General features: G+C 42.1%; 1 protein-coding gene across 3 annotated transcripts in view; it reads left to right on the top strand.

The window, feature by feature from the left end:
- Nucleotides 1-27,033, top strand: part of MED13L (mediator complex subunit 13L) — a 202,644-nt gene that overhangs the window by 40,748 nt on the left and 134,863 nt on the right. For all 3 annotated transcript variants that reach the window (XM_089691237.1, XM_089691236.1, XM_089691235.1), the window contains exon 2: nt 26,556-26,802. In XM_089691237.1, coding sequence (XP_089547363.1) covers nt 26,556-26,802 — 247 coding nt within the window. The remainder of the gene's footprint in view (nt 1-26,555; nt 26,803-27,033) is intronic.

Below are 27,033 nucleotides of genomic sequence, written 5' to 3'. Positions count from 1 at the left end.
TACGTAGGCCGTGCCCACATATGTAAATGGTGTTCAAACCACACATGTGAGGTATTGCCACAAACGTCGGAGCATGAGCAATAATTCTAGCACTAGATCTCCTCTGTAATTTTACATTGCTAACCTGTAGACATTTTTAAAGCATCACGCATGGAGACTTTTAAGTACCGCAGTTTCACGCGTGACATGTTGGGTATCTATTTACTCGCCATAACATCCTCTTTCATATTTTACAAAACAATTGGAGTATATAATGTTTTTTTAATCAAAGTGTATTTTTTCCCCAAAAAATATATATTCAATTTTAAAAACTGCGCATTTCGATTTTCGGCCAAGTGCATTTTGAATTTTTGGTTTCAGCAGCAGAATTTTCATTTTGGTGCACTACTAGTACCTGGGACACCTCCGTACAAGATTTTTTTACTTCCTGCCTCCTCCACACAAGAATCCCATCTAATCTTTCCCTACACACCATCCATTGCCAGCCTACATTTGTTTGAAATTAAGATGAACTGTTTTGGTTCTAACATCATCTGTGTCATATATATCATAAATATATTTTATATACATTTTGGAAGCCATTTCAGTTGTGGTGCCGTGTTTCCATAGTTTTTCCACCACATGCAAAAAGCTTAAATATTTAGGGTTAGTACAAATAAAATGGCCATTACAGTGCATTGATTTCTTAAAGTAGTACACCTGTCAGATTTTTATTGTGTCTATGCCCCCATCATGGAGAGTCACCCTCTGTCCTGTTTACCATTAGAAAATCAAACCCATTATGTGAATTTTAATAGTAGATTTTAATAGTAACTAGTTCTCATGAGCTTCTAGCACACCTCGGACCATGCCCACGCTCGGCATGCCACCTCGGACCATGCCCACTCTCAGCAGAATATCTCTGTAGGGGTGGTCAGAGGTGGGATTGCTGAGTGAAGGGATGGTCAGCCTTAATTAAATATGGTTTTGGTTAAAAAACAAAAAAATGTATCATGACAAGTACATTGAAGTGAGGGACAAGTAGATTTATACCCTGATTTAGTCCCTTGGACAAGTAGTTTTTTTTTTTTTTTTTAATTTCCACACCCCTGAGTACTGCTGGTGTGAATGGACCCTCCGTTTTGTGTGATATCTTTTTGTTTTCCACATTCCATTTTATTTTATAATTAGTGATTACTGTATAGAAGGGATAAGGCCTATATAAATTGATCCTAAGGGGCATGTTTCTAAAGCAGTGAATGTGACATTCACCATATAGTTGCTGCAGGTGAATCTCCTGGCTTCTTTTTTTTTTTTAATGTTTAGTAAAGCAACCACCATCAGTGAATTTCTGGTATGTCATATTCAAGGCTTTATAAATATGTCCTCTATCTATCTATCTATCTATCTATCTATATATATATATATATATATAAAATACAAGAATTACTATGTTATGAATGAAAAAATAGTGGCACTCAAAGTGAGCAGTACTCATGACACCGTCTCTGGTGTGACCGAGACTCTGAAGACTCATTTTGTGAGTAAAGGCAGGTCAGACTGAAGCACTGAGAGCTACTACACTGGTTTACAGTTCAAGGCTGAGTGACTCGACCGCTTACATCATCAGTAAGGTGGAGTGCTGCACTAGACATATCACCTCACTGCCTGTAAAAATGCCTTTGAAGAAGTGTGTGTGTGTGTGAGATGTGGGAATTGACACTGCATATGTAAGCAGAAAAGAGAACACCAGACCCTGTGGGGTTTATTTACTAAAGCTGGAGAGTCCAAAATCAGATTTCCTACTGCATAGAAACCAATCAGCTTCTAACCTCAGCTTGTTCAATTAAGCTTTGGCAATGGAAGCTGATTGGTTTCTATGCAGAAGGGAGTCTGATTTTGGACTCTCCAGCTTTAGTAAATAAACCCCTGTATGTCTGAGCTTTGAACAAGACCAGTTTCACCTGCGTGTTCCCAAGAAGATTCTGATCATTCTTGCCTAATCTGGAACATCTGATTCTAATGTTATAGATTTAAAGTGTTGGTAAATGTAGAAGTGTTCTCATTTTTTCCAAGCGACCGTCTGCATTTTTAGTTAAATTAGATTGCGTACCCCATGTCATTTTGTGTGTAATTTGTTCAAGTACCGTATATCACCTTTATCCGTAGCTACTGTTTAAATGAAGACCTGCAACATGTTTGAACAGGCAAAGTCAACAGTTTTTTTGGTGTTTAGCTATTTCAGATGACTGTACTCTTAAGGAGGGAAGAGCATTGAGAAGACCTTATCAGTATAGCCTTTTAGATGGATGTTTATCATTACTGTGATTTCAGGGATAGGTGGTTGAACAGTGCATGTGGCGGATGCTCACAGTTATAGGATTAGAATTTTCATTTGTTATATAAATTAGACTTTGAGCTTGACTTTTGCCTGGAGTGCTGCTTTTTAAATATTTATATGTGCCTGTTGGCCTATAAAGATTGATTAAACTGTCTAGGGTCTCACAGGACAATTTCTTTTTGAACTTTTTGCCCCAATACATCAATGAGCTTGTGGGCATGCAGGTATTCGAAGGATGTAGGGAGCAGGGCTTGAAGTTACATTTTCTACTAGACTCAGTTGTAAGAGGCTGTTGACAGAACATATCTTTGCCAAAGTCTATATGTACATAGCTATAACCGTGCTCCTCGCCTGCCACGTAATTCTTGAGTCTGTCAATGCATTGCTCAGGTACTGGGCATTGTATTGTGGGATTGGGCAAGGGGGGTGTCAAAGCTACATTAAGAGGAAGTGGAGACCCTTCAGGGAAGCATTGGCTGGACAAAACCTAAAGCAGCTAATTTTCCAGTGGATCTATCAACTACTTCTTAAAGCTGTTCTTTTAGTAGTTTGCAGTTTCCAAGGTTTCCATTAGCCGGCTGTACTCCAAAGCATTTTGATAAGTAGTGGTAAAATGTGTTCTTTTTTGCAACATACTGTGTTGCAGTTCTGGTCATTTTGAATGGCACCCAAGTGCCATTCCTTTCGCATGGGTGTTCCATTTTTTTAATCGGTTCAGTCACTTTTTTTCAAAGAAAAAAAAAATTATCTGTTTTTTCATCAATTTGTCCGTTTTACATCAGTTTTTCGTCTGTTTTGCTTTTTAATAAAACAGAAATAGGGCTTTGATCTATTCCAAAAACGGATGTTGACAGATGTTTATGTAAACAGATGATTACATCCATTTTTTCCATAGAGATGGATTGATTTCCATTTTTCATCCATCTATGGATGGATGAAAAACAGACAAACGGAACGCCTGTGTGAAAGGGACTTAAGGGCTGGGAGGTTTAACTGCCTCCCACCCACCATATAAGGAAATGACGGAAGGGGGGCGGCGGCTCTCTCATTCCTGGAGGATGTCATATTACATCCTCCCACTTTAGCTGCTCATGCGCACCCCCGGGAGCACGCTGTGCGGCGCTCGGTGGTGCGCTGTGTCCCTAGGACACAGCAGATCACTGATCGCAGTAAAGAGCCAATGACACAGGCTCTATCATGTGATCAGCTGTATCCAATCACAGCTGATCACTTGTAAACTGGAAATCCCGGTTATCGACAGTCCTCATGCTGACAGCACGTGAGGTGAGGAGAGTCGGTATGCGACATTCCTCAGAGGGGACTTCTACACTGATCATCAGTACCCTGATAATCAGTGTAGCCCCATAATTTCCACCTGTCAGTGCCCATAAAATGCCACATATCAGAGCTGCCTTTCAGTGCCAGTCAGTGACACCTATCAGTGCTGCCTAACAGATTTCAATCAGTGCCATATATGAGTGCTGCCTTTCAGTGCCCATCAGTGATGCCTGTCAATGCCCACCAATGATGCCTGTCAATGCCTATCAGTGCCTTCTCATCAGTAGTGCCCATCACTGCAGCCTCATTAGCCCACATCAGTGCAGGAGAAAAATTACTTATTTACAAACTTTTAAAACCGAAACTAAGAAAAAGCTTTTTTTTTCTCAAAATTTTCAGTCTTTTTTAGTTTCTTTAGAAAACAATAAAAAACCCAGAGGGGATTAAATACCACCAAAAGAAAGCTTTATCTGTCTCAAAAAAATGATAAAAACTTTGGGTACAGTGTTGCATGACTGCGCAATTGTAATTCAAAGTGCGACAGCACTGAAAGCTGAAAATTGGCCTGGGCAGGAAGGGGGTAAATGTGCCCAGTTGGCAAGTGGTTAAAGGGCCCAATCCACTAGCGCAGTAGATCTCAAAACAGCCTGGCGTGCACAGCTTGCCCTTTTTAACCTTTTTTTCACACTAAGGCTCTGTAGTAATGTGCAAAATCACCATTTTCTCCAGGACCATCAGAAGACCTTTAGATCCTAGAGACAATGTGAAAAAGGACACAGGTCCAAGTGCAATCTGTGTTATTTTTATTTTCTAACAATTCCCATATTCCTGTATCGTCTGCTTTCTGAGGAAGACATCTGACATCCATTTACACTAGAGTTTTTAGATGTGATTTGAGTTGCATAGAATCACGACAATGAAAACCACATTGTTTCAATGGTGCCTCAAAGCAACTCTGCTTGTTTTGAAAAAGGTGCCTGTACTACTTTGGTGCAATTTCAGAGTGATTTTGGCCCTACAGAATATGCAAGCCACATTCAAGTTGCACTACATATTTGCAGTGAAAATTGGATCAAAATTAGATTGCAGCAGTGTAAACCTAAAAGTTTCACATTTCACAGTACAGAATCCTTTCTGCAGTTTGAGGTTAAAGTAGAACTAAAGGAAGACCTTTTTTTCCATTTTGAATAAAATAAAGGAAGGTTATATAACCCCTGTAAGATTTATTTTTCCCATCTCTGTCCCACTGTGGAGATTTTCCTTCATTTCCTGTCCCATAGCCGAATCAGGAAGCAAGAAAATCCCTGTAAAGTGAGGGAATCCTTGGTTGTCCCCAGAATTAGTGTTACATGAGTTTAGGCACATCAAACGCTTGGGCATGAATTCATATTATTGGCCAGAATAATAATTTATTCTTAGCCTTAACGTGTGTTTAAAAGTGTTTACACATGTGTAGGCACGTCAATCTTTTATCAACTCAAAGGATCAAAGTCGTAATGATGAAACACCGCAGAGTGACATTAGACGCCATTTTGGATGAGGTCCGGTCCACATTGTTTGAAATAACACTGATGTACATCACAACCATGTAAGTGCTTTTCATCACATAAATTAGAATGTTTTTGACGTATTACGCGATGGTGTCTATTCTGTTTTGATTTGTACATATGGGCATTGTGACAGTACAAGAAGAGCGATATTGGCTACGGAGCAGTCGATTTGTGAAAAGCTGTGTTTGCTTTACTATTTGGTGGTAAGGTGCATGGTTTGGGAGGTGGTGGATTTTCTTATTGTAACACTCATTGGTGGTCATTGGTTTGTTATCATGGGAGCACAGAGTGGCACGATAATTGTTGATAATACTACGCTATATGCAATTTAAATTCTGGAAGGAACGACTATTCAGGAGTGATTTGGAAGCAAGAACGCACGAGTTGGGAATACATTTCAGCAAGTTATTCATATTTAGAGGGTAAGAGTAGGAATTACGGATATCACACGTGGAAGGACACGTGGTGGAATTTTTGCATGCTTTGAGCACTTTTTGTGAGTGTAGTTTAGTTTGATTTATATGATATGGCATAGTAATGCACTATGTGTGCTCTCTATGTGATAGTTTTTTGAGGGTTAAAAGAAGAAGTGGAAGATGTCACTTTATTAAGAATTTAAAGAATCCTGTACAATTGTAAAGACACTCTAGGATACATGGAGTTGTTTTGCTTAGACGCTGGAAAATATTTTGTTTTACTATTGAACCCCTTTTCACTGTCGTTGGTGACCAGTCTTCTGTGTTCTTCTGTTATGGGGCTTATTTGATCTTTCATAACCTTTTTACTATTAATATATTTGAAAACAGATTTTACTTACTGTAGCAATGTGTTTCTTCTATACTATATCCGCTGCCCTGATTGCTCCCTTGCACTTCTTGGAATACGATGACTAATGCACTTGTTTAATTCATCTCTAAAACACTCCCACTGCCTTGTGTTCTTTTTGTTGCAAATATTTGGTCCCATTTAGTGTTGTGCAGTAAAGATAGCAGCCTTAACCACTTACCCTCCAGAGGATTTACCCCCCTTCTTGACCAGGCCATTGTTTGCGATACGGCGCTGTTACTTTGAAAATTGCGCGGTCATGCAACGCTGCACCCAAATTAAATTTATGTTCTTTTTTCCCACAAATAGAGCTTTCTTTTGGTGGTATTTGATTGCCTCTTTGACAAAAAAACCCCAAAACTATATTTTTGACTTTTTGCTATTAAACATATCCAGCAAAAAAAAATTTAAAAAACAGATTTCGTCATAAATACATGAAAGTTATAGTGTTTACAAATGGTGGTATATATACTGGAATTTTTAATTTTATTTATTTTTTACTAGTAATGTCGGCAATCAGCGACTTATTGTGGGACTGGTGGGCATTCTGACATTTGGGGGAACGGACTTGGTGTCACTGACATCCCCAGTGACACCAATACAGTGATCAGTGCTAATAAAAAGCACTGACACTGTACTAATGGCACTGGGCAGGAAGGGGTTAACATGTGGGGCGATCAAAGGGTTAACTGTGTGCTTTTTTACTATGTGAGGTATGTGTGTGTTTCACTGTAAGCACACATACAAAGTAATGTACAGGAGCTGACGAGAGAGATCTGTATTGTTTACATACAGGTCTCTCCCCCGTTGGTAATACTCGGAGATCACCAGCTGCTGGTGAGGAATCACTGTCCGGGACCCGGTGATTGGCAGCCGAGGCCGCGAACCGCGGCACAGGTAGGGCACATGTGTGCCCCCTACTCAGGTCTGCAAAATCACGTGTGTGTATCTATACGGGATTTTGCACACCCATCCCTCCCTGTAGCAGTATTTCTCCTATAGGGCGGCGCAGAAGAGGTTAATGAAGTTAGGTGTAACCGATTGCAAAAATGATCACACCCTGATCACTATTACCCAAATTGTTTTTAACTTGCTCATCTGTAATAGGCTTTGTGTTTGAAATGAATAGATCCAGCAGAGTATTTTTCATTATTGGTTGTCTTCCACCATCTGTTCCACGAAATTGTCCTCCAAAATGTTTAAAGTAGTGTTAAACCCAGAAAGAAAAATGTAATTGCAGATTACCAAACCTTATATGAGCTGTCTGCATTAGTTTTCTTTAATAGGCCTTTTCCTCTTTATTTCACCAGGTGATTCAGTCAGTATTATACTTCCTGTACTAAACAGGGTATACACAGACTGAAATTGGCCAGTTTCACTCTGTGTACACCTGTCTGGTCTACAGAAGCCAGTGGTTAGACCAGCATCTGTCCACTGGCCCTGCTGTAAAAACAGGATTCGATCAGTACTTGCAGGGCAGGAGTCTTAGTGGTATTAGTGGAAGGAATAGTGCCCCTTCATTGGTATCAGTGGGAGGAATAGTGCCCCTTCATTGGTATCAGTGGGAGGAATAGTGCCCCATCATTGGTATTAGTGGAAGGAATAGTGCTCCATCGTTGGTGTCAGTGGAAGGAATAGTGCCTCATCATTGTTAATAGTGGGAGGAATAGTGCCCCATCATTGGTATTAGTGGAAGGAATAGTGCCCCATCATTGGTGTCAGTGGAAGGAATAGTGCCCCATCATTGGAAGGAATAGTGCCCCATCATTGGTATCAGTGGAAGGAATAGTGCCCCATCATTGGTGTCAGTGGAAGGAATAGTGCCCCATCATTGGTGTCAGTGGAAGGAATAGTGCCCCATCATTGGTATCAGTGGGAGGAATAGTGCCCCATCATTGGTATCAGTGGAAGGAATAGTGCCTCATTGTTATTAGTGGGAGGAATAGTGCCCCATCATTGGTATCAGTGGAAGGAATAGTGCCCCATCATTGGTATCAGTGGAAGGAATAGTGCCCCATCATTGGTATCAGTGGAAGGAATAGTGCCCCATCATTGGTATCAGTGGAAGGAATAGTGCCTCATTGTTATTAGTGGGAGGAATAGTGCCCCATCATTGGTGTTAGTGGAAGGAATAGTGCCTCATTGTTATTAGTGGGAGGAATAGTGCCCCATCATTGGTATCAGTGGAAGGAATAGTGCCTCATCATTGTTATTAGTAGAAGGAATAGTGCCCCATCATTGGTATTAGTGGGAAGAATAGTGCCCCATCATTGGTATTAGAGGGAAGAATAGTGCCCCATCATTGGTATTAGAGGGAAGAATAGTGCCTCATCATTGGAATTAGTGGGAAGAATAGTGCCCTGTCATTGGAATTAGTGGGAAGAATAGTGCCCCATCATCGCTATTACTAGGAGGAATAATGCCCCATCATTGGCATTAGTGGGAGGAATAGTGCCCCATCATTGGCATTAGTGGGAGGAATAGTGCCCCATCATTGGTGATAGTGGGAGGAATAGTGCCCCATCATTAGTGGCAGGGGGAGGAATAGTGCCCCATCATTGGTGATAGTGGGAGGAATAGTGCCCCATCATTGGTGGGAGCGGGAGGAATAGTGCCCCATCATTGGTGGGAGCGGGAGGAATAGTGCCCCATCATTGGTGTTGGCGGGAGGAATAGTGCTTCATCATTGGTGTTGGTGGGAGGAATAGTGCCCCATCATTGGTGTCAGGGGGAGCAATAGTGCCTCATCATTGGTGTTGGGGAGGAATAGTGCCCCATCATTGGTGTCAGGGGGAGGAATAGTGCCCCATCATTGGTGTTAGGGGGAGGAATAGTTCCCTATCATTGGTGCGAGTGGGAAAAATAGTGCACCAGCATTGGTGATAGTGGGAGGAATAGTGCCCCATCATTGGTGATAGTGGGAGGAATAGTGCCCCATCATTGGTGGCAGCAGGAGGAATGGTGCCCCATCATTGGTGATAGTCGGAGGAATAGTGCCCCATCATTGGTGATAATGGGAGGAATAGTGCCCCATCATTGGTGATAGTGGGAGGAATAGTGCCCCATCATTGGTGATAGTGGGAGGAATAGTGCCCCATCATTGGTGATAGTGGGAGGAATAGTGCCCCATCATTGGTGATAGTGGGAGGAATAGTGCCCCATCATTGTTGATAGTGGGAGGAATAGTGCCCCATCATTGGTGATAGTGGGAGGAATAGTGCCCCATCATTGGTGTTGGTGGGAGGAATAATGCCCCATCATTGGTGATAGTGGGAGGAATAGTGCCCCATCATTGGTGTCAGTGGGAGGAATAGTGCCCCATCATTGGTGTCAGTGGGAGGAATAGTGCCCCATCATTGGTGGCAGCAGGAGGAATAGTGCCCCATCATTGGTGATAGTGGGAGGAATAGTGCCCCATCATTGGTCTTGGTGGGAGGAATAGTGCCCCATCATTGGTCTTGGTGGGAGGAATAGTGCCCCATCATTGGTCTTGGTGGGAGCAATAGTGCCCCATCATTGGTATCAGTGGAAGGAATAGTGCCTCATTGGTATCAGTGGGAGGAATAGTGCCCCATCATTGGTATCAGTGGAAGGAATAGTGCCCCATCATTGGTATCAGTGGAAGGAATAGTGCCCCATTGTTATTAGTGGGAGGAATAGTGCCCCATCATTGGTGTTAGTGGAAGGAATAGTGCCTCATTGTTATTAGTGGGAGGAATAGTGCCCCATCATTGGTATCAGTGGAAGGAATAGTGCCTCATCATTGTTATTAGTAGAAGGAATAGTGCCCCATCATTGGTGTCAGTGGGAGGAATAGTGCCCCATCATTGGTATTAGTGGGAAGAATAGTGCCCCATCATTGGTATTAGAGGGAAGAATAGTGCCCCATCATTGGTATTAGAGGGAAGAATAGTGCCCCATCATCGCTATTACTAGGAGGAATAATGCCCCATCATTGGCATTAGTGGGAGGAATAGTGCCCCATCATTGGTGATAGTGGGAGGAATAGTGCCCCATCATTAGTGGCAGGGGGAGGAATAGTGCCCCATCATTGGTGATAGTGGGAGGAATAGTGCCCCATCATTGGTGGGAGCGGGAGATATAGTGCCCCATCATTGGTGGGAGCGGGAGGAATAGTGCCCCATCATTGGTGGCAGCGGGAGGAATAGTGCTACATCATTGGTGTTGGTGGGAGGAATAGTGCCCCATCATTGCTGTCAGGGGGAGCAATAGTGCCTCATCATTGGTGTTGGGGAGGAATAGTGCCCCATCATTGGTGTCAGGGGGAGGAATAGTGCCCCATCATTGGTATCAGTGGAAGGAATAGTGCCTCATTGTTATTAGTGGGAGGAATAGTGCCCCATCATTGGTGTTAGTGGAAGGAATAGTGCCTCATTGTTATTAGTGGGAGGAATAGTGCCCCATCATTGGTGTCAGTGGAAGGAATAGTGCCTCATCATTGTTATTAGTAGAAGGAATAGTGCCCCATCATTGGTGTCAGTGGGAGGAATAGTGCCCCATCATTGGTATTAGTGGGAAGAATAGTGCCCCATCATTGGTATTAGAGGGAAGAATAGTGCCCCATCATTGGTATTAGAGGGAAGAATAGTGCCCCATCATTGGAATTAGTGGGAAGAATAGTGCCCCATCATCGCTATTACTAGGAGGAATAATGCCCCATCATTGGCATTAGTGGGAGGAATAGTGCCCCATCATTGGTGATAGTGGGAGGAATAGTGCCCCATCATTAGTGGCAGGGGGAGGAATAGTGCCCCATCATTGGTGATAGTGGGAGGAATAGTGCCCCATCATTGGTGGGAGCGGGAGATATAGTGCCCCATCATTGGTGGGAGCGGGAGGAATAGTGCCCCATCATTGGTGGCAGCGGGAGGAATAGTGCTTCATCATTGGTGTTGGTGGGAGGAATAGTGCCCCATCATTGCTGTCAGGGGGAGCAATAGTGCCTCATCATTGGTGTTGGGGAGGAATAGTGCCCCATCATTGGTGTCAGGGGGAGGAATAGTGCCCCATCATTGGTGTTAGGGGGAGGAATAGTTCCCTATCATTGGTGCGAGTGGGAAAAATAGTGCACCAGCATTGGTGATAGTGGGAGGAATAGTGCCCCATCATTGGTGATAGTGGGAGGAATAGTGCCCCATCATTGGTGGCAGCAGGAGGAATAGTGCCCCATCATTGGTGATAGTCGGAGGAATAGTGCCCCATCATTGGTGATAGTGTGAGGAATAGTGCCCCATCATTGGTGATAGTGGGAGGAATAGTGCCCCATCATTGGTGATAGTGGGAGGAATAGTGCCCCATCATTGGTGATAGTGGGAGGAATAGTGCCCCATCATTGGTGGCAGCAGGAGGAATGGTGCCCCATCATTGGTGATAGTCGGAGGAATAGTGCCCCATCATTGGTGATAATGGGAGGAATAGTGCCCCATCATTGGTGATAGTGGGAGGAATAGTGCCCCATCATTGGTGATAGTGGGAGGAATAGTGCCCCATCATTGGTGATAGTGGGAGGAATAGTGCCCCATCATTGGTGATAGTGGGAGGAATAGTGCCCCATCATTGTTGATAGTGGGAGGAATAGTGCCCCATCATTGGTGATAGTGGGAGGAATAGTGCCCCATCATTGGTGTTGGTGGGAGGAATAATGCCCCATCATTGGTGATAGTGGGAGGAATAGTGCCCCATCATTGGTGTCAGTGGGAGGAATAGTGCCCCATCATTGGTGGCAGCAGGAGGAATAGTGCCCCATCATTGGTGATAGTGGGAGGAATAGTGCCCCATCATTGGTCTTGGTGGGAGGAATAGTGCCCCATCATTGGTCTTGGTGGGAGGAATAGTGCCCCATCATTGGTCTTGGTGGGAGCAATAGTGCCCCATCATTGGTATCAGTGGAAGGAATAGTGCCTCATTGGTATCAGTGGGAGGAATAGTGCCCCATCATTGGTATCAGTGGAAGGAATAGTGCCCCATCATTGGTATCAGTGGAAGGAATAGTGCCCCATTGTTATTAGTGGGAGAAATAGTGCCCCATCATTGGTGTTATTGGAAGGAATAGTTCCTCATTGTTATTAGTGGGAGGAATAGTGCCCCATCATTGGTATCAGTGGAAGGAATAGTGCCTCATCATTGTTATTAGTAGAAGGAATAGTGCCCCATCATTGGTGTCAGTGGGAGGAATAGTGCCCCATCATTGGTATTAGTGGGAAGAATAGTGCCCCATCATTGGTATTAGAGGGAAGAATAGTGCCCCATCATTGGTATTAGAGGGAAGAATAGTGCCCCATCATTGGAATTAGTGGGAAGAATAGTGCCCCATCATCGCTATTACTAGGAGGAATAATGCCCCATCATTGGCATTAGTGGGAGGAATAGTGCCCCATCATTGGTGATAGTGGGAGGAATAGTGCCCCATCATTAGTGGCAGGGGGAGGAATAGTGCCCCATCATTGGTGATCGTGGGAGGAATAGTGCCCCATCATTGGTGGGAGCGGGAGATATAGTGCCCCATCATTGGTGGGAGCGGGAGGAATAGTGCCCCATCATTGGTGGCAGCGGGAGGAATAGTGCTACATCATTGGTGTTGGTGGGAGGAATAGTGCCCCATCATTGCTGTCAGGGGGAGCAATAGTGCCTCATCATTGGTGTTGGGGAGGAATAGTGCCCCATCATTGGTGTCAGGGGGAGGAATAGTGCCCCATCATTGGTATCAGTGGAAGGAATAGTGCCTCATTGTTATTAGTGGGAGGAATAGTGCCCCATCATTGGTGTTAGTGGAAGGAATAGTGCCTCATTGTTATTAGTGGGAGGAATAGTGCCCCATCATTGGTATCAGTGGAAGGAATAGTGCCTCATCATTGTTATTAGTAGAAGGAATTGTGCCCCATCATTGGTGTCAGTGGGAGGAATAGTGCCCCATCATTGGTATTAGTGGGAAGAATAGTGCCCCATCATTGGTATTAGAGGGAAGAATAGTGCCCCATCATTGGTATTAGAGGGAAGAATAGTGCCCCATCATTGGAATTAGTGGGAAGAATAGTGCCCCATCATCGCTATTACTAGGAGGAATAATGCCCCATCATTGGCATTAGTGGGAGGAATAGTGCCCCATCATTGGTGATAGTGGGAGGAATAGTGCCCCATCATTAGTGGCAGGGGGAGGAATAGTGCCCCATCATTGGTGATAGTGGGAGGAATAGTGCCCCATCATTGGTGGGAGCGGGAGATATAGTGCCCCATCATTGGTGGGAGCGGGAGGAATAGTGCCCCATCATTGGTGGCAGCGGGAGGAATAGTGCTTCATCATTGGTGTTGGTGGGAGGAATAGTGCCCCATCATTGCTGTCAGGGGGAGCAATAGTGCCTCATCATTGGTGTTGGGGAGGAATAGTGCCCCATCATTGGTGTCAGGGGGAGGAATAGTGCCCCATCATTGGTGTTAGGGGGAGGAATAGTTCCCTATCATTGGTGCGAGTGGGAAAAATAGTGCACCAGCATTGGTGATAGTGGGAGGAATAGTGCCCCATCATTGGTGATAGTGGGAGGAATAGTGCCCCATCATTGGTGGCAGCAGGAGGAATAGTGCCCCATCATTGGTGATAGTCGGAGGAATAGTGCCCCATCATTGGTGATAGTGTGAGGAATAGTGCCCCATCATTGGTGATAGTGTGAGGAATAGTGCCCCATCATTGGTGATAGTGGGAGGAATAGTGCCCCATCATTGGTGATAGTGGGAGGAATAGTGCCCCATCATTGGTGTCAGTGGGAGGAATAGTGCCCCATCATTGGTGGCAGCAGGAGGAATAGTGCCCCATCATTGGTGATAGTCGGAGGAATAGTGCCCCATCATTGGTGATAGTGGGAGGAATAGTGCCCCATCATTGGTGATAGTGGGAGGAATAGTGCCCCATCATTGGTGATAGTGGGAGGAATAGTGCCCCATCATTGGTGATAGTGGGAGGAATAGTGCCCCATCATTGGTGATAGTGGGAGGAATAGTGCCCCATCATTGGTGATAGTGGGAGGAATAGTGCCCCATCATTGGTGATAGTGGGAGGAATAGTGCCCCATCATTGGTGTTGGTGGGAGGAATAATGCCCCATCATTGGTGATAGTGGGAGGAATAGTGCCCCATCATTGGTGTCAGTGGGAGGAATAGTGCCCCATCATTGGTGGCAGCAGGAGGAATAGTGCCCCATCATTGGTGATAGTGGGAGGAATAGTGCCCCATCATTGGTCTTGGTGGGAGGAATAGTGCCCCATCATTGATGTCAGGAGGAGGAATAGTGCCTCATCATTGGTCTCCTAGATTGTAAGCTTGAAAGAGCAGGGCCCTCGATCCCCTCATGTTTTGCATTGTATTGGTATTGTTCTGTCACATGTTCTGTCCCCCTTTGTAATGTACAGCGCTGAGCGAACTATTGGCGCTTTATAAATACTGTATAATAATAATAATAATAATAATAATTGGTGTCGGGGAGGAATAGTACCCCATCATTGGTGTCAGGGGGAGGAATAGTGCACCATTATTGGTGCGAGTGGGAAAAATAGTGCACCATCATTGATATCAGAGAAAGGAATGGTACCCCATCCTTGATATTAGTTGGAGAAATAGTGCCCCATCCTTGATATTAGTTGGAGAAATAGTGCCCCATCCTTGATATTAGTTGGAGGAATAGTATCTAATTGTTTATATCAATGGGAGAAATTGTGCCCCATCATTGGTGTTAGTGGAAGGAAAACTGCCCCATAGTTGGTGCTAGTGGAAGAAATGGTGCCTCCTTGTTGGTGTCATTGGGAGGAATAGTACTTCAAGGGTTGGATAGAGGCAAGCAAAGGGGCGCAGTTTGTAGACCACTGCTCTAGATAGAGAAGCAACATGGACACCTTTTGAACAGCACTCTCTGGGTAGAGGGGAGTGTTAGTTGCACTAGCTGATTTAGATAGACTTGACAAATTGAAGCTGAACACTAGCTAACACTTCACAAGCAGTTACAGCAAACTGTTTGTTTTTCCTTTTGTGATAATGCGTTTACTTGAATGAAAGCTGACCATTGTAAGCACCCCTGTCATTGGTAAATGGTTTGTCTCCTTGCTTTAACTGCTACTTTGTCTGTGCAGCTCGATCTGTTAAAGGAAGTTTGAAAATGAAAATAGTCCTTGTGCACGCTGGACATTTATACAGCGGCTGTTTTTGGCTTTTTCCGTTTTATTTTTTTTTTCTACTGCCCGTAAACTGCCCAGCATGTTATCCTATGTGTCCATGCACACATAGGCTTTAATCAGCATTTTTTGGCTGGAAACCCCCCCCCAGAACTAGTGGGTTTCTAGAGAAGTTTTTTTAGCTGTAAAAACGCTCTAACGCTGGTAAACGTGGAAAAATGTGGCAAACGTTTTTTTTTTTTTTTTTTAAGCAAAAATGTTATTAATTTATTTTTATGTAAAAAAATGCAAGCAAAAGCTAAACACAAATGCAGCTAAACGCTAATGCAAAAAGCTCTAAAAATGCAAAAAAACTAACGCTAACGGTGTTTTTAAAATACATTCCCACTTTGCATGAGTACTTACTGGCAGGATCAAGGTGAAAATTTGAGGGAAAAAACCGCTCAAATAAAAACTAATGCAACCACCACATCTATGAACTGGTAAGCTGCAATTTAAAAAAAATGTTTTTGGATTTAACACTGCTTGTTTGAAATTTCAGGCTTGTTTGAATGGATAGTTTAATTTGCTCAAGCGATATCAGGATGATTAAAATGACCTATATTAATATTTCCCTGTTTGTGCCTGTGAAAGGAGCTGACTCTTTGTCATCCATTATGTAAGGGGGCCTATCACATACCCCAACAAGTAATTTACTATTTGCTGCAGTCTTATGGAATGAATGGATGGATGAAATGAATGGGAGAAGGTGGCTGCATACTGCTATTTCCGTAAAGTAGTGCATGTGCACAGATGTAATGCGCTCATTGTGCGTTAATGCATTATGTCTGGGCCTGTGCACCACTTTATGCAAATGGCAGGGCATAGATGCTTACAGTCCCCCCTTCCCCCATTTATTTCTATAGGCAGCTGTATGCTGCTCTAGGGCATCCCAGAAACCAAAAATACTGCATGGGCAAATGCGCCCTTGTGCATTTAGCCTGAAGTGTGTGTGATGTACACTCACCGGCCACTTTATTAGGTACTCCTTGCTAGTGCCAAGAAAATATCCCCCACACCATTACACCACCACCAGCCTGAACCATTGATACAAGATAGGATGGAGCCATGTTTTCATGTTGTTTACACTAAATTCTGACCCTACCACCTGAATGTCGCAGCAATAGTCTGCCCATTCTCCTTTGACATCAACAAGGCATTTTTGTCCTCACAACTGCATCTCACTGGATATTTTCTCTTTTTTGGACCATTCTCTGTAAACCCTAGAGATGGTTGTGTGTGAAAATCCCAGTAGATCAGCAGTTTTTGAAATACCCAGACAAGCCCGCCTGGCACCAACAACCATGCCACGTTCAAAGTAACTTAAATCCCCTTTCTTCCCTATTCTGATGCTCTAACGTCAGCAAGTCGTCTTCACCTTGTGTAGATAACTAAATGCATTGAGTTGCAGCCATGTGAATGGCAGATTAGTAAATTGTGTTACCAAGCAATTGAACAGGTGTCCCTAATAAAGTGGTTGGTGAGTGTATAAAGTATACACACAAACTATATGAAGTCAAAGGGTAATTATTAATCATATCCAATCTTTCGGTTGGAAGCAGTCCCATCAAGGTGACATGAAATGTCTGACGAAGCTTCATTGTTGATATTTGATATTACTTGCAAGTCTGGTAATTGCAATTCTTACAATAAAGCTACTTTTTGAGCGTATGAAGGATTCCCTCTCTCCATATCAAGATACTTATATTTGATACCTACTGACTACTTGGAACCAATCAGCTACACAGTGACCATATGCAATGCTGAATGCTTCCTTGAAACAACAAACCTTCATCCTGAAAATGGTGCTGCGTATGCCAGTGTAGCTTAAAGGTACAATTACAATATTGAAAAATGAATTTAAAAAAAGGGTAAAATAAGGAGAACATGGATGGTTCTTTCATTTATCTTTGTGTGCCAGGCAAAATACATATAAATCAGAGCAGTAGTGGGCCCAGCTTGATTTCTGATTATTACAGTACTAGTTGCTATATAGTTTCGGGAGTGCGAGGGACAAGGGTGTTGTCTGCATTTGAGCTTTTTGAGGTGAGTACATTTATGGGTGTGGGCTTTGCTGTATTTTTATTGCAAAGTACAGTAACCCATTTAAAATGGCATGAAAACTTTATATTCAGGGACATTTCTAAACATATATTTGAAATTCAAAGATGTTCATATTGAATGAATGTCCCTTTAAGGAATGCAGAAACTTCCTTGCCCCAAGCAAGCTGCTGAACTGCATTCTTTCAAATCTGCACTTCCAATTAACTCTTCTCTCTTGGGCTTTCCTAACTCATGGTTTCATTCTGTTCTATTTTACAATTTTGTGCTAGTATATATGTATGTGGTATATATATTGTTCCAGGGAAGTCCACAACATTTTCTGTAAAAGAAAATATTTTTTTTTTGCATATTTTGGGAGTCATTTCTGTTTTAACTTTATCACATTAGGATAAAGTCCCAAGTCTTATTTTCTGTCTCTCTCCTGTCAGTTTGAGCCAGGCAAAATACTAATGTTATTGTTTAAGTTGTGTAAAATAAAAATTGTGTGTGTGTGTGTAAACAACACACACACACACCATAAATGAGTACACCCCTTTTGAAAAGTATATCTCAATGAACACTAGAACAATTTCCAAAATTTTGACAAAACTGAGTTTTATAGAACATTTGTTTAGTTCTTTACATGAAAGTAAGGTTAATAATATAACTGGGATTACAAAATCTTACGTTTTACTCAGCTTAGTTGATGCAAAAATGAATACACCACACAACAAAACTACTATATCTAGTATTTTGTATGGCCTCCATGAATTGTAAGGAAAGCACCAAGTCTTCTACGCATGGAATGAACATGTTGGCGACATATTGCAATATCTTATCTTTTTCCATTCTTCAAGAACAACTTCTTTCAGATGCTGGATGGAGAGTGATGCTCAACATGTCTCTTCAGAATTCCCCATAGGTGTTTGATTGGGTTCAGATCAGGAGACATACTGGGCCACTGAATCACTTTCACCCTTTTCTTCAGGAATGCATCTGTGGCCTTAGATGTGTGTTTTGGATCATTGTCATGTTGGAAAAGTGCACGACGACCTAGGGGATGGAGTGATGGTAGCATCTTCTCTTTCAATATAGAGCAGTACATCTGTGAATTCATGATACCATCAATGAAATGCAGCTCGCCGACACCAACAGCACTCATGCAGCCCCACAGAAGGACACTGCCACAACCACGTTTCACTGTAGGCACCATGCATCTTTCTTTGTACTCCTCACCTAAGCGACGCCATACAGTTTTGAAGCCATCAGTTCTATAAACATTTATCTTGGTCTCATCACTCCAGTACAGTACAGAGTCCCAGTAGTCTTCTTCATTTTCAGCATGGATCCTGGCAAATTTTAGGTGGACTTTTTTGTGCATGGGCTTTAAGAGAGGCTTCCTTCGTGGACGACACCCATGCATACCATTCCTCTGCAGTGTACACCACATTGTGTCACTGGAAACAATCACCCCAGTTTGGCTTTTTATTTCTTTAGCTAACTGCAGTGAACTTGCATAGCGATTTTCTACAACCCTTGTCAGCAGAAGACACTCCTACCAAGGTGTTAACTTCCGTGGACGGCCTGGACATCTCTGTGAGATGGTTGCAGTTCCATCTTTGTTAGATTTTTGTATCACTTTTGCTACAGTATTCTGACTGATAAGTAAAGCTTTGCTGGTCTTCTTGTAACCTTCACCTTTCTTGTGTAAAGAAATGATTTTCTTTCTCAGGCCTTGTGACATTTCTCTTCCATGTGGTGCCATTGCTGAAATGGGAAGGGGTTTTCTTTGTTAAGTGACACCCTTTTATAATCAAATGTCTGCTGGACACCTGTTTAATGAATAATTCGACTCACCTGTATTTGGATTTTTGTTGATTAGGATTTTGTTGTCTAAAATTTAGCTTTGCTCCTAAGACTTTCATTGGAGTGTATTAATTTTTGCAACTTGGTCTTGAAAGAATTTGTTAGGAAAAATACTTTTTTGTGTGTGCAAATTAACAAATCTTGTTTGCAATCAATGGCCCGCATTTGTGGGAGTATTTTGTAGTATAGTGTCACATAGAAAATGTTGATTCTGAAAGGAGAGTAAAGGTTTTCTGACAAATCTGTTGGGGTGTACTCATTTATGTTGAACACAGTCTATACACTATACTCCAAATCATTGGATTCAGGTGTTCCAATCACCTCCATGGCCACAGGTGTATAAAATCAAGAACCTAGCCATGCAGACTGCTTCTACAAACAAAGAATGGGTCCCTCTCAAGAGCTCAGTGAATTCAAGCGTGGTGCCGTGATAGATTGCCACCTATGCAATAAGTCCATCCGTGAAATTTTCTTGCTACTAAATATTCCACGGTCAACTATTGGTGGTATTTTAACAAAGTGGAAGCAACTGGGAACCACCGCAACTCAGCCACGAAGTGGTAGGCCACGTAAAAATGACAGAGTGTGGTCAGCGCATGCTGAAGTGTAGAGTGCGCAGAAGTCTCCAACTGTCTGCAGAGTCAATAGCTAAAGACCTACAAACTTTGTGTGGTCCTCAGATTAGCAAAACATTCCGTAGAGAGAGCATCGTGGAATGTGTTTCAATGGCCGAGCATCTGCTTCCAAGCCGTACATCACCAAGTGAAATGCAAACTGTCGGATACAGTGATATAAAGCATGCCACCACTGGACTCTAGAGCAGTGGAGACTTGTTCTCTGGAGTGATGAATGACGCTTCTCTGTCTGGCAATCCGATGGTCGTGTCTGGGGTTGGCAGGAGAGCGCCACTTGCCTGACTGCATTGTGCCAAGTGTAAAGTTTAGTGGAGGGGGGATTATGGTGGGTTGTTTTTCAGGGGTTGGGCTTGGCCCCTTAGTTGCAGTGAAGGGAACTCTTAAGGTGTCAGTATACCAAAGACATTTTGGACAATTTCATGCTCCCAAGTTTGTGGGAAGAGTAAGGGAACTCTTAAGGCATTTGAGGATGGCCCATTCCTGTTCCAACATGACTGCGCACCAGTGCACAAAGCAAGGTCCATATAGACATGGATGAGCAAGTTTGGGGTGGAGGACCTTGACTGGTCTGCACGGAGTCCTGACCTCAACCCTTTAGAACACATTTGGGATGAGTTAGAGCGGAGACTACAAGCCAGGCCTTCTCGTCCAACATCAGTGCCTGACCTCACAAATGCGTTTGTGGAAGAATGGTCAAACATTCCCATAGACACACTCCTCCTTGTGGACAGCCTTCCCAGAAGAGTTGAAGCTGTTATAGCTGCAAAGGGTGGGCCAACTCAATATTGAACCCTACAGACTAAGACTGGGATGCCATTAAAGCTCGTGTGTGTGTAAAGGCAGGCGTTCCAATACTTTTTGCAATATAGTGCGTGTGTTATATATACATACATACATACACACACACACCGACCACTTTATTAGGTACAACTGTTGAATTGCTTGGCAAAACAAATTGCTAATCAGCCAATCACATGGCAGCAACTCAATGCATTTAAGCATCTAGACGTGGTGCAGACAACTTGCTGAAGTTCAAACAGAGCATCAGAATGGGGAAGAAAGGGGATTTAACTAGATGGGGCTGGTCTGAGTATTTAAAAAACTGCAGATTTACTGGGATTTTCACGCACAACCATCTCTAGGGTTGACAGGGAATGGTCCGAAAAAGAGAAAATATGTAGCGAGTGGCAGTTGTGTGAACGAAAATGCCTTGTTGGTGTCAGAGGTCAGAAGAAAACGGCTAGACTGGTTCGAGATAATAGAAAGGCGACATTAACTTGTGTCAGTATGGAGCAAAATCTCTGAGGAATGTTGAAGAATTAAAGCAGTTCTGAAGCCGAATGTTTTGAGTATACGTGTGGGCAGCTTACCTGGCCAATCCCAGTAGAAGCTGGAAATCACTGTAGTAGGTACTGCTATTACAACGGTTGCCTCAAGCTCCTGGGTCCTGCGCTAAACAGCTGCTTTGTTCCGTAGCCTCCCTAGCGGTATGATTATGTCCATATTTCTGTGCTCAAAGCGGTACATTTTTTTGCATGGAAATATGTATTTTTTTTTTTTTATTGTAGGCCTGTAATTTTTAGGAATAACTCACTGAAATCTGTCCAAACAAGAGTCTAGTAAAGATCCCGGGTATGTTAAAATTTGAAACACATAATCATAAATTATAATTTAATAAATAATCATAAAAAATAATATAATAATAAATTTAATTCAATAATATACTCAAACCAAAAACACTGAAATTTGAAATTGAGCGCCAAGTTCGCACATCACTGAGCAAAGTCACAGAATCGTTTTCGGTGTCTGATGTCGAATTTCCCATCATTATCACTCAATTCTGCAAGTAGTTCTGATTTACTATCGCTGTTCTCTAGCCGGTCTAAAACCGCTTTTGACCTAAAGGGACGCTTTTTGGATGCCATGGACTTTTCTAAGCTTCCAGGCAGAAAGAACAGTAAAAATGCAGGCAGGGCACAGGACAAAGCACTCTGGATAAAATGTATGTGAAATGGTTTGATACGGTAATGTTATACTATGTGATTTTAGTGTATTTTGTGAATGTCACTTTTTCATATTTTTAAATTTCCTGCCGTTCCGTCCCCCATACGTCCCGACATCTCAGGGAACGGAACCCAGAAGACAGATGCCGGCATCAGCCGGAGAACATTGCTGGGGACACTGCAGGGGGGACATCGCGGGAGCAAAGGGCAAGGTAAGTGAAGAAGGGATCCCGGAGCATTGCTGCATGGTATTCCCGAGTGTAGCTCGGGGTTACCGCTTGTGGTGCTGAAACTTTACCCCGAGCTACACTCAGGAATACCTCCAGGGAGGTTAATGAACACAGGAGGTCATTTGCTCGCTCTCAGGCACCATTCAGAAAAACTTTGCATTCTCTCACTTGGATGAGGTGGAAATCTTGACGTTCCCACCCTGCCGCTTCACTTTGTCAAATCGGAGAACACTTTGCTTTCATTGATTAAATGTTCTTTGAATGGCACCCAAGCTGAGCAAGCAACCTCCTGTGTTCATTAAGCATCATTTGCTCAGCATGGGATCCGGACGCTAGCTGCGATCACTGTAGTAGTAAATAAAGAAACCAGTTTCCACTGCTATATAAATAAATGTGACAGTACATTAAACCAAAATAATGCTAGCAGCTGCTTACACCTCATAACACTCTTATGAGCATACATAAATTCAAACAAATCAAAATAGTGTTGCACTACTCAAATCTATAAATCTGTGTGCAGATTTCAAACATAAAGAATATTACATGCATAAATAAAATAATGTCCCAAATAAATCGGTTCCTAAGTGACTTTTCTTATTTCATACATCCACATGCTGTATCAAATATCTTGCTCCACCAATCACCAAATGTGCTCTCGTCTTATTTTTGTATATCAAAAATATCTTTTTTTTTTTTTAAGTTATTAAACTTGGCTGAAAACCATTATAAATTCCATTTAAAGGAACATAGGAGTAGATAAATTGCTGGTGGATGGGATATTTTTCTAAAAATTGTTTGGTTTATACATGACAAGCATACAGGGGATAGGTAAAAACAGGCAGCTGAGCCACAGTTCTATTGCCCTCTGGCTGCCCACTGGAATTCCATTACAGCCGGACAGTTCTGTACACATGCATTGGTTGCGATGCTTTGCTTTGTGGAAATTTAACTCTGGCTGCTGAGTTTGCTAAGCTCACATTTGTGGCTCAGTCCCATACTGCTGACTTTTTTTTTGCTGGTCGGCAAAAAAAAAAAAAAAAAAAAAGCAAAGAAATAAATATGCATTAAAACAGAAGTTTGGAAATTAAAAAACAAAACAAAAAAAATATTCATACTAGGTGGATGCAGCATTGATCTAATGTTGCACTTGTCCCCCGCTGCCTCGAAGACCAAGAACTGAGCTATCAAAAACTGCTCATCTCCCAGTTCCCACTGAGCAGAGAGCAGTGACTGTTAGTCACTTGCTCTCTTCTCTGCCCTGCCAGCACTGGAGCACCGGGCTGTGGAGGGGGTGGGAGAGGCTGGCTCAGACTCTTGGCAGTGCACTTAGAGGCCAAGCCAGCTGCCAGTCCAGGCATCTGGGTGGATCTCAAGTTGTGATCTCTCCGGAGCTTGGACTGGCTCAGCGGCATTAGCCAACAGTGGTCTTTAGCCTGCTGTCAGCTGAATACAGGTCACAGGAGTGCAAAACAAAGTGCACTCCTGTGATCGCCAGGAGTAGGGCCAAAAGAGCTTTGGCTCTATTTCTCCTTCAAGAGTTGGCGGTAGTACCTCCTGAATGCCTGTTATAGCTACTGCTGTACCGTCCTCATGCATATTTTGAATTGCATTTCAAAGGGCGGTAAACATTACCGTCTGTCTGAAAGAACCCTAAGGGCTGATTATTCTTTTTCCTGGGTATCCCTCAGCATCTTATGGGATTCAGGTATTGTCCTTTTTTTTAAATTATATTAACGTAACATGTCTTCCTTTTTTCTTTTTTGTACAGATAGTGCTTCATGTATATTGAATTAATGGGTTAATTCACATCATTCATTCTGACTTCCTCCTTAAAAGTCTAGTTTACTGGCTGTTTCCTGGCCCCAGTGTCGAATATAATTTGAGTCACTGATCTGGAATAAATGTGCAAATCAGGGCAAAAAAATATCAAAAGCCTTGATGATGCCTTTCAATTACAAAATATTGTATGTGCGCAATACTGATTCCCTTTTAGATAAACTTTTCACAAAAGATATTAAGGTGCTGCCATCATTGACTTCCTCAGAAAATTCCAGTTTGCTGATTTGATATGCTAATCCTCAGGTTTCAGTGATTTCAGTCACTGACCCAGGACAAATACATCCATACTTGTTTGGGGTCTGCAATTCACTAGATTCAAGCAAGAGGGCCAGTATGCCAAAGATGGAAAGAGTTATTTTTCAGAAAGGAGGACAATAGTATATTTCCTTTTTCTCTCAGGACTGTTTTGTGTCAAATGACTGAAGGCAGCAAATTGGTTGGTGTCAGAAGTCCGTCTGTGTCACATCTTGTCCAATTGAGCATCAAACCAACAAAATTTGAGTAACTGTGGATGAAGCATTGTTATAAAGGTCTCATGAATGCTGGCCTACTACATATAAAACAAAAGATCAGTGAATCTGTGAATTGGTATTACTGAATGAAGAATGTTTGTGAACAACTTGACAGCTGATGATGAATTGAAACAGTTGGGGGGTAAAAAAGGTGTTTTAGACTAGGTTCACAACCTGCATGGTAAAATGCAGGACCAGAGTTTTTCCTTTTTCCCCAACATTATTTGAACTGTTGCATAGTGACCATTCATTCATGTCACTACCTAACAGTGTGGTGTATCGTGTTGCTGTACAGTAAAAATGCAGACATTCTACATTTTTTCGCACTATAACACACCACAGATCACGCCAGTATTGCAGTCTGAATGGATCACTTAGTAAACTGTTATTTTCTGTGTGCCTTAGGGGGTGACCTGCGATTATCTAGTCACGGCACATAGTGGGAACAAGCCCTTAGTCTACATGCTTTCATCATGCAAGTTCACTTAGCAAAATGTAATATTTCATGCATCTACTACCATTAAATAGTTAATAACAAATAGTATTTGATCACCTCTGCATTTATTTTTTGCGCTATAAACAAAACAATTGACAATTTTGGAAAACACCCCGAATATTTTTGACTTTTTGCTATTAGACATGTCCAGTAAAAAAAAAATGTACAAAATCAAATTTCATCATAAATTTAGGCGAAAATGTATTCTGCTACATGCTTTTTCTAAAAAAAAAAAAAAAAAAAAAAATCCCAATAAGTGTTAATAAATTGTTTTACGTAAAAGTTATGGCGTATACAAATGGCGGTATACATACTGGAATTTTTTTTTTTTTACTAGTAATGGCGGCGATCAGTGACTTATAGTGGGACTGCAGAGGGCATTCTGACTTGTCACTGACATCCCCAGTGACACTAATACAGTGATCAGTGCTAATAAAAAGCACTGACACTGTACTAATGACACTGGGCAGTAAGGGGTTAACATCTGGGGTGATCAAAGGGTAAACTGTGTGTGTGCGCTTTACCCTGTAAGCACACTGCTTTGTATGGCTCTGCTTCACAGAGCCATACAAAGCAGTGTGCAGGAGCTGACAGGGGAGAGATCTGTATTGTTTACATACAGGTCTTTCCCCTGTCAGTGATACTCGGCGATCGCCGGGTGCTGGCGGAGAATCACCAGCCTGGCCCGGTGATCGACAGCTGAAGCCGCCAATGGCTGCCCGGAAATGCAAATCACGTGTATGTATAATATATATATATATATATATATATATATATATATATATATATATATATATATATATAAAATGTGATTTTGCACAGCCCTGCCTCCCTGTAGCAGTATTTCCTCCATTTCCCTGTTACCATTTTATTTTGGTTTATCTTTTTTTTTTTTTTTTTTTTTTTTTTTTCTTTAAGGTTTCACTCAGCGAATTCCCTCTTTGACTTCTCTATATTTTTGCTTTTATTCCTATGTGATGCATACCTAATAGTTTTATGTCCACAACCAACAGTACGACTACTTGCTAGGAAAATATATTTAACGTTTTTACAGATGTTTTAATGGAAATTTGGAAATTCATTATGCATCATATATTATGGCCTATTTCTCATTTAGATCTAAATTCTCTGACATATAAATTAAAAATAATAATAAATATTTTACGCATTACAAACGTGTTTATTTTAGGTTGTGTTCACATCTCTGCAATACGTTGCATATTTTTACACACATTACTTTTGTTGTGGAAAGTCAGCCCATTCATTCAAATCACACGCAAAATATTATGCCGCACCACAATGCATGATAGGTTACCATGTATTGTGATGTGATGGAACACGCATGCAGTGGCTAGGTGTGTTGGGGTGTCATTAAGAAATGCGATCTGGCTGGAACCTCAGGGAACACAAAACCAACAATTTTTTGTTTGGCATGTGTGGTAAACTATTTCCTGTAACCTCATCAACATCATGTATGATTTGTGTTTTTATATGTAGAATTCTGTCTGTTTGTGGGTTTTTCTTTTTTTTTGTCTGGTTTTCAGATTATTGAAGACTATTGTAAATTTTAAAACCATGGAACAATAAATTAAGTGCATTATGATAAAAAAAATTCATAATAATGAACCTTTCGTGCACCAAGTTATACGATTGCATGTCAGTATGTAATGTATAAGGTTTTCTATTTTTGCATGGAATTTTATGACTGAAATCTTTACATATTATGATGTTTCACTCTTATAGGCTGAATTAACTGGTATCAAATGGCGTCGCTACAACTTCCAGGGCCATGGCGACTGCAGTCCAATCATCTCTGCTCCAGCTCAAGACGACCCCATTCTTCTGAGTTTTATCCGTTGCTTGCAGGCCAACCTGCTGTGTGTATGGAGACGTGATGTCAGGCCTGAGTGCAAAGACTGCAAAGAGCTGTGGGTCTTCTGGTGGGGAGATGAGCCAAATCTTGTTGATGTCATACATCATGAGCTTTCTAGTAAGTAAATAAGCCTTTTTTTTTTTTTTTTTCTTGTTGGGATCTTGTGCTGATGATCATTTTATCATATGATAATTTTCTGCAATGTGTGAGAATTGTTTAATGCTGGGTCTTGTTTGAGGTATCTGCAATGGATATAAAAGTCTACACATTCCCCTGTTAAAATATCAGGTTTCTGTGATGTAAAAAAATTAGATGAAGATAAATCATTTCAGAACTTTTTCCACCTTT

The sequence above is a fragment of the Staurois parvus genome, unplaced genomic scaffold, assembly GCF_062004578.1.
Source record: "Staurois parvus isolate SC_StPar_1 unplaced genomic scaffold, SC_StPar_1.0 ptg000556l, whole genome shotgun sequence".
NCBI lineage: Eukaryota > Metazoa > Chordata > Amphibia > Anura > Ranidae > Staurois > Staurois parvus.
This window is presented reverse-complemented; position numbering and strand designations above follow the sequence as displayed.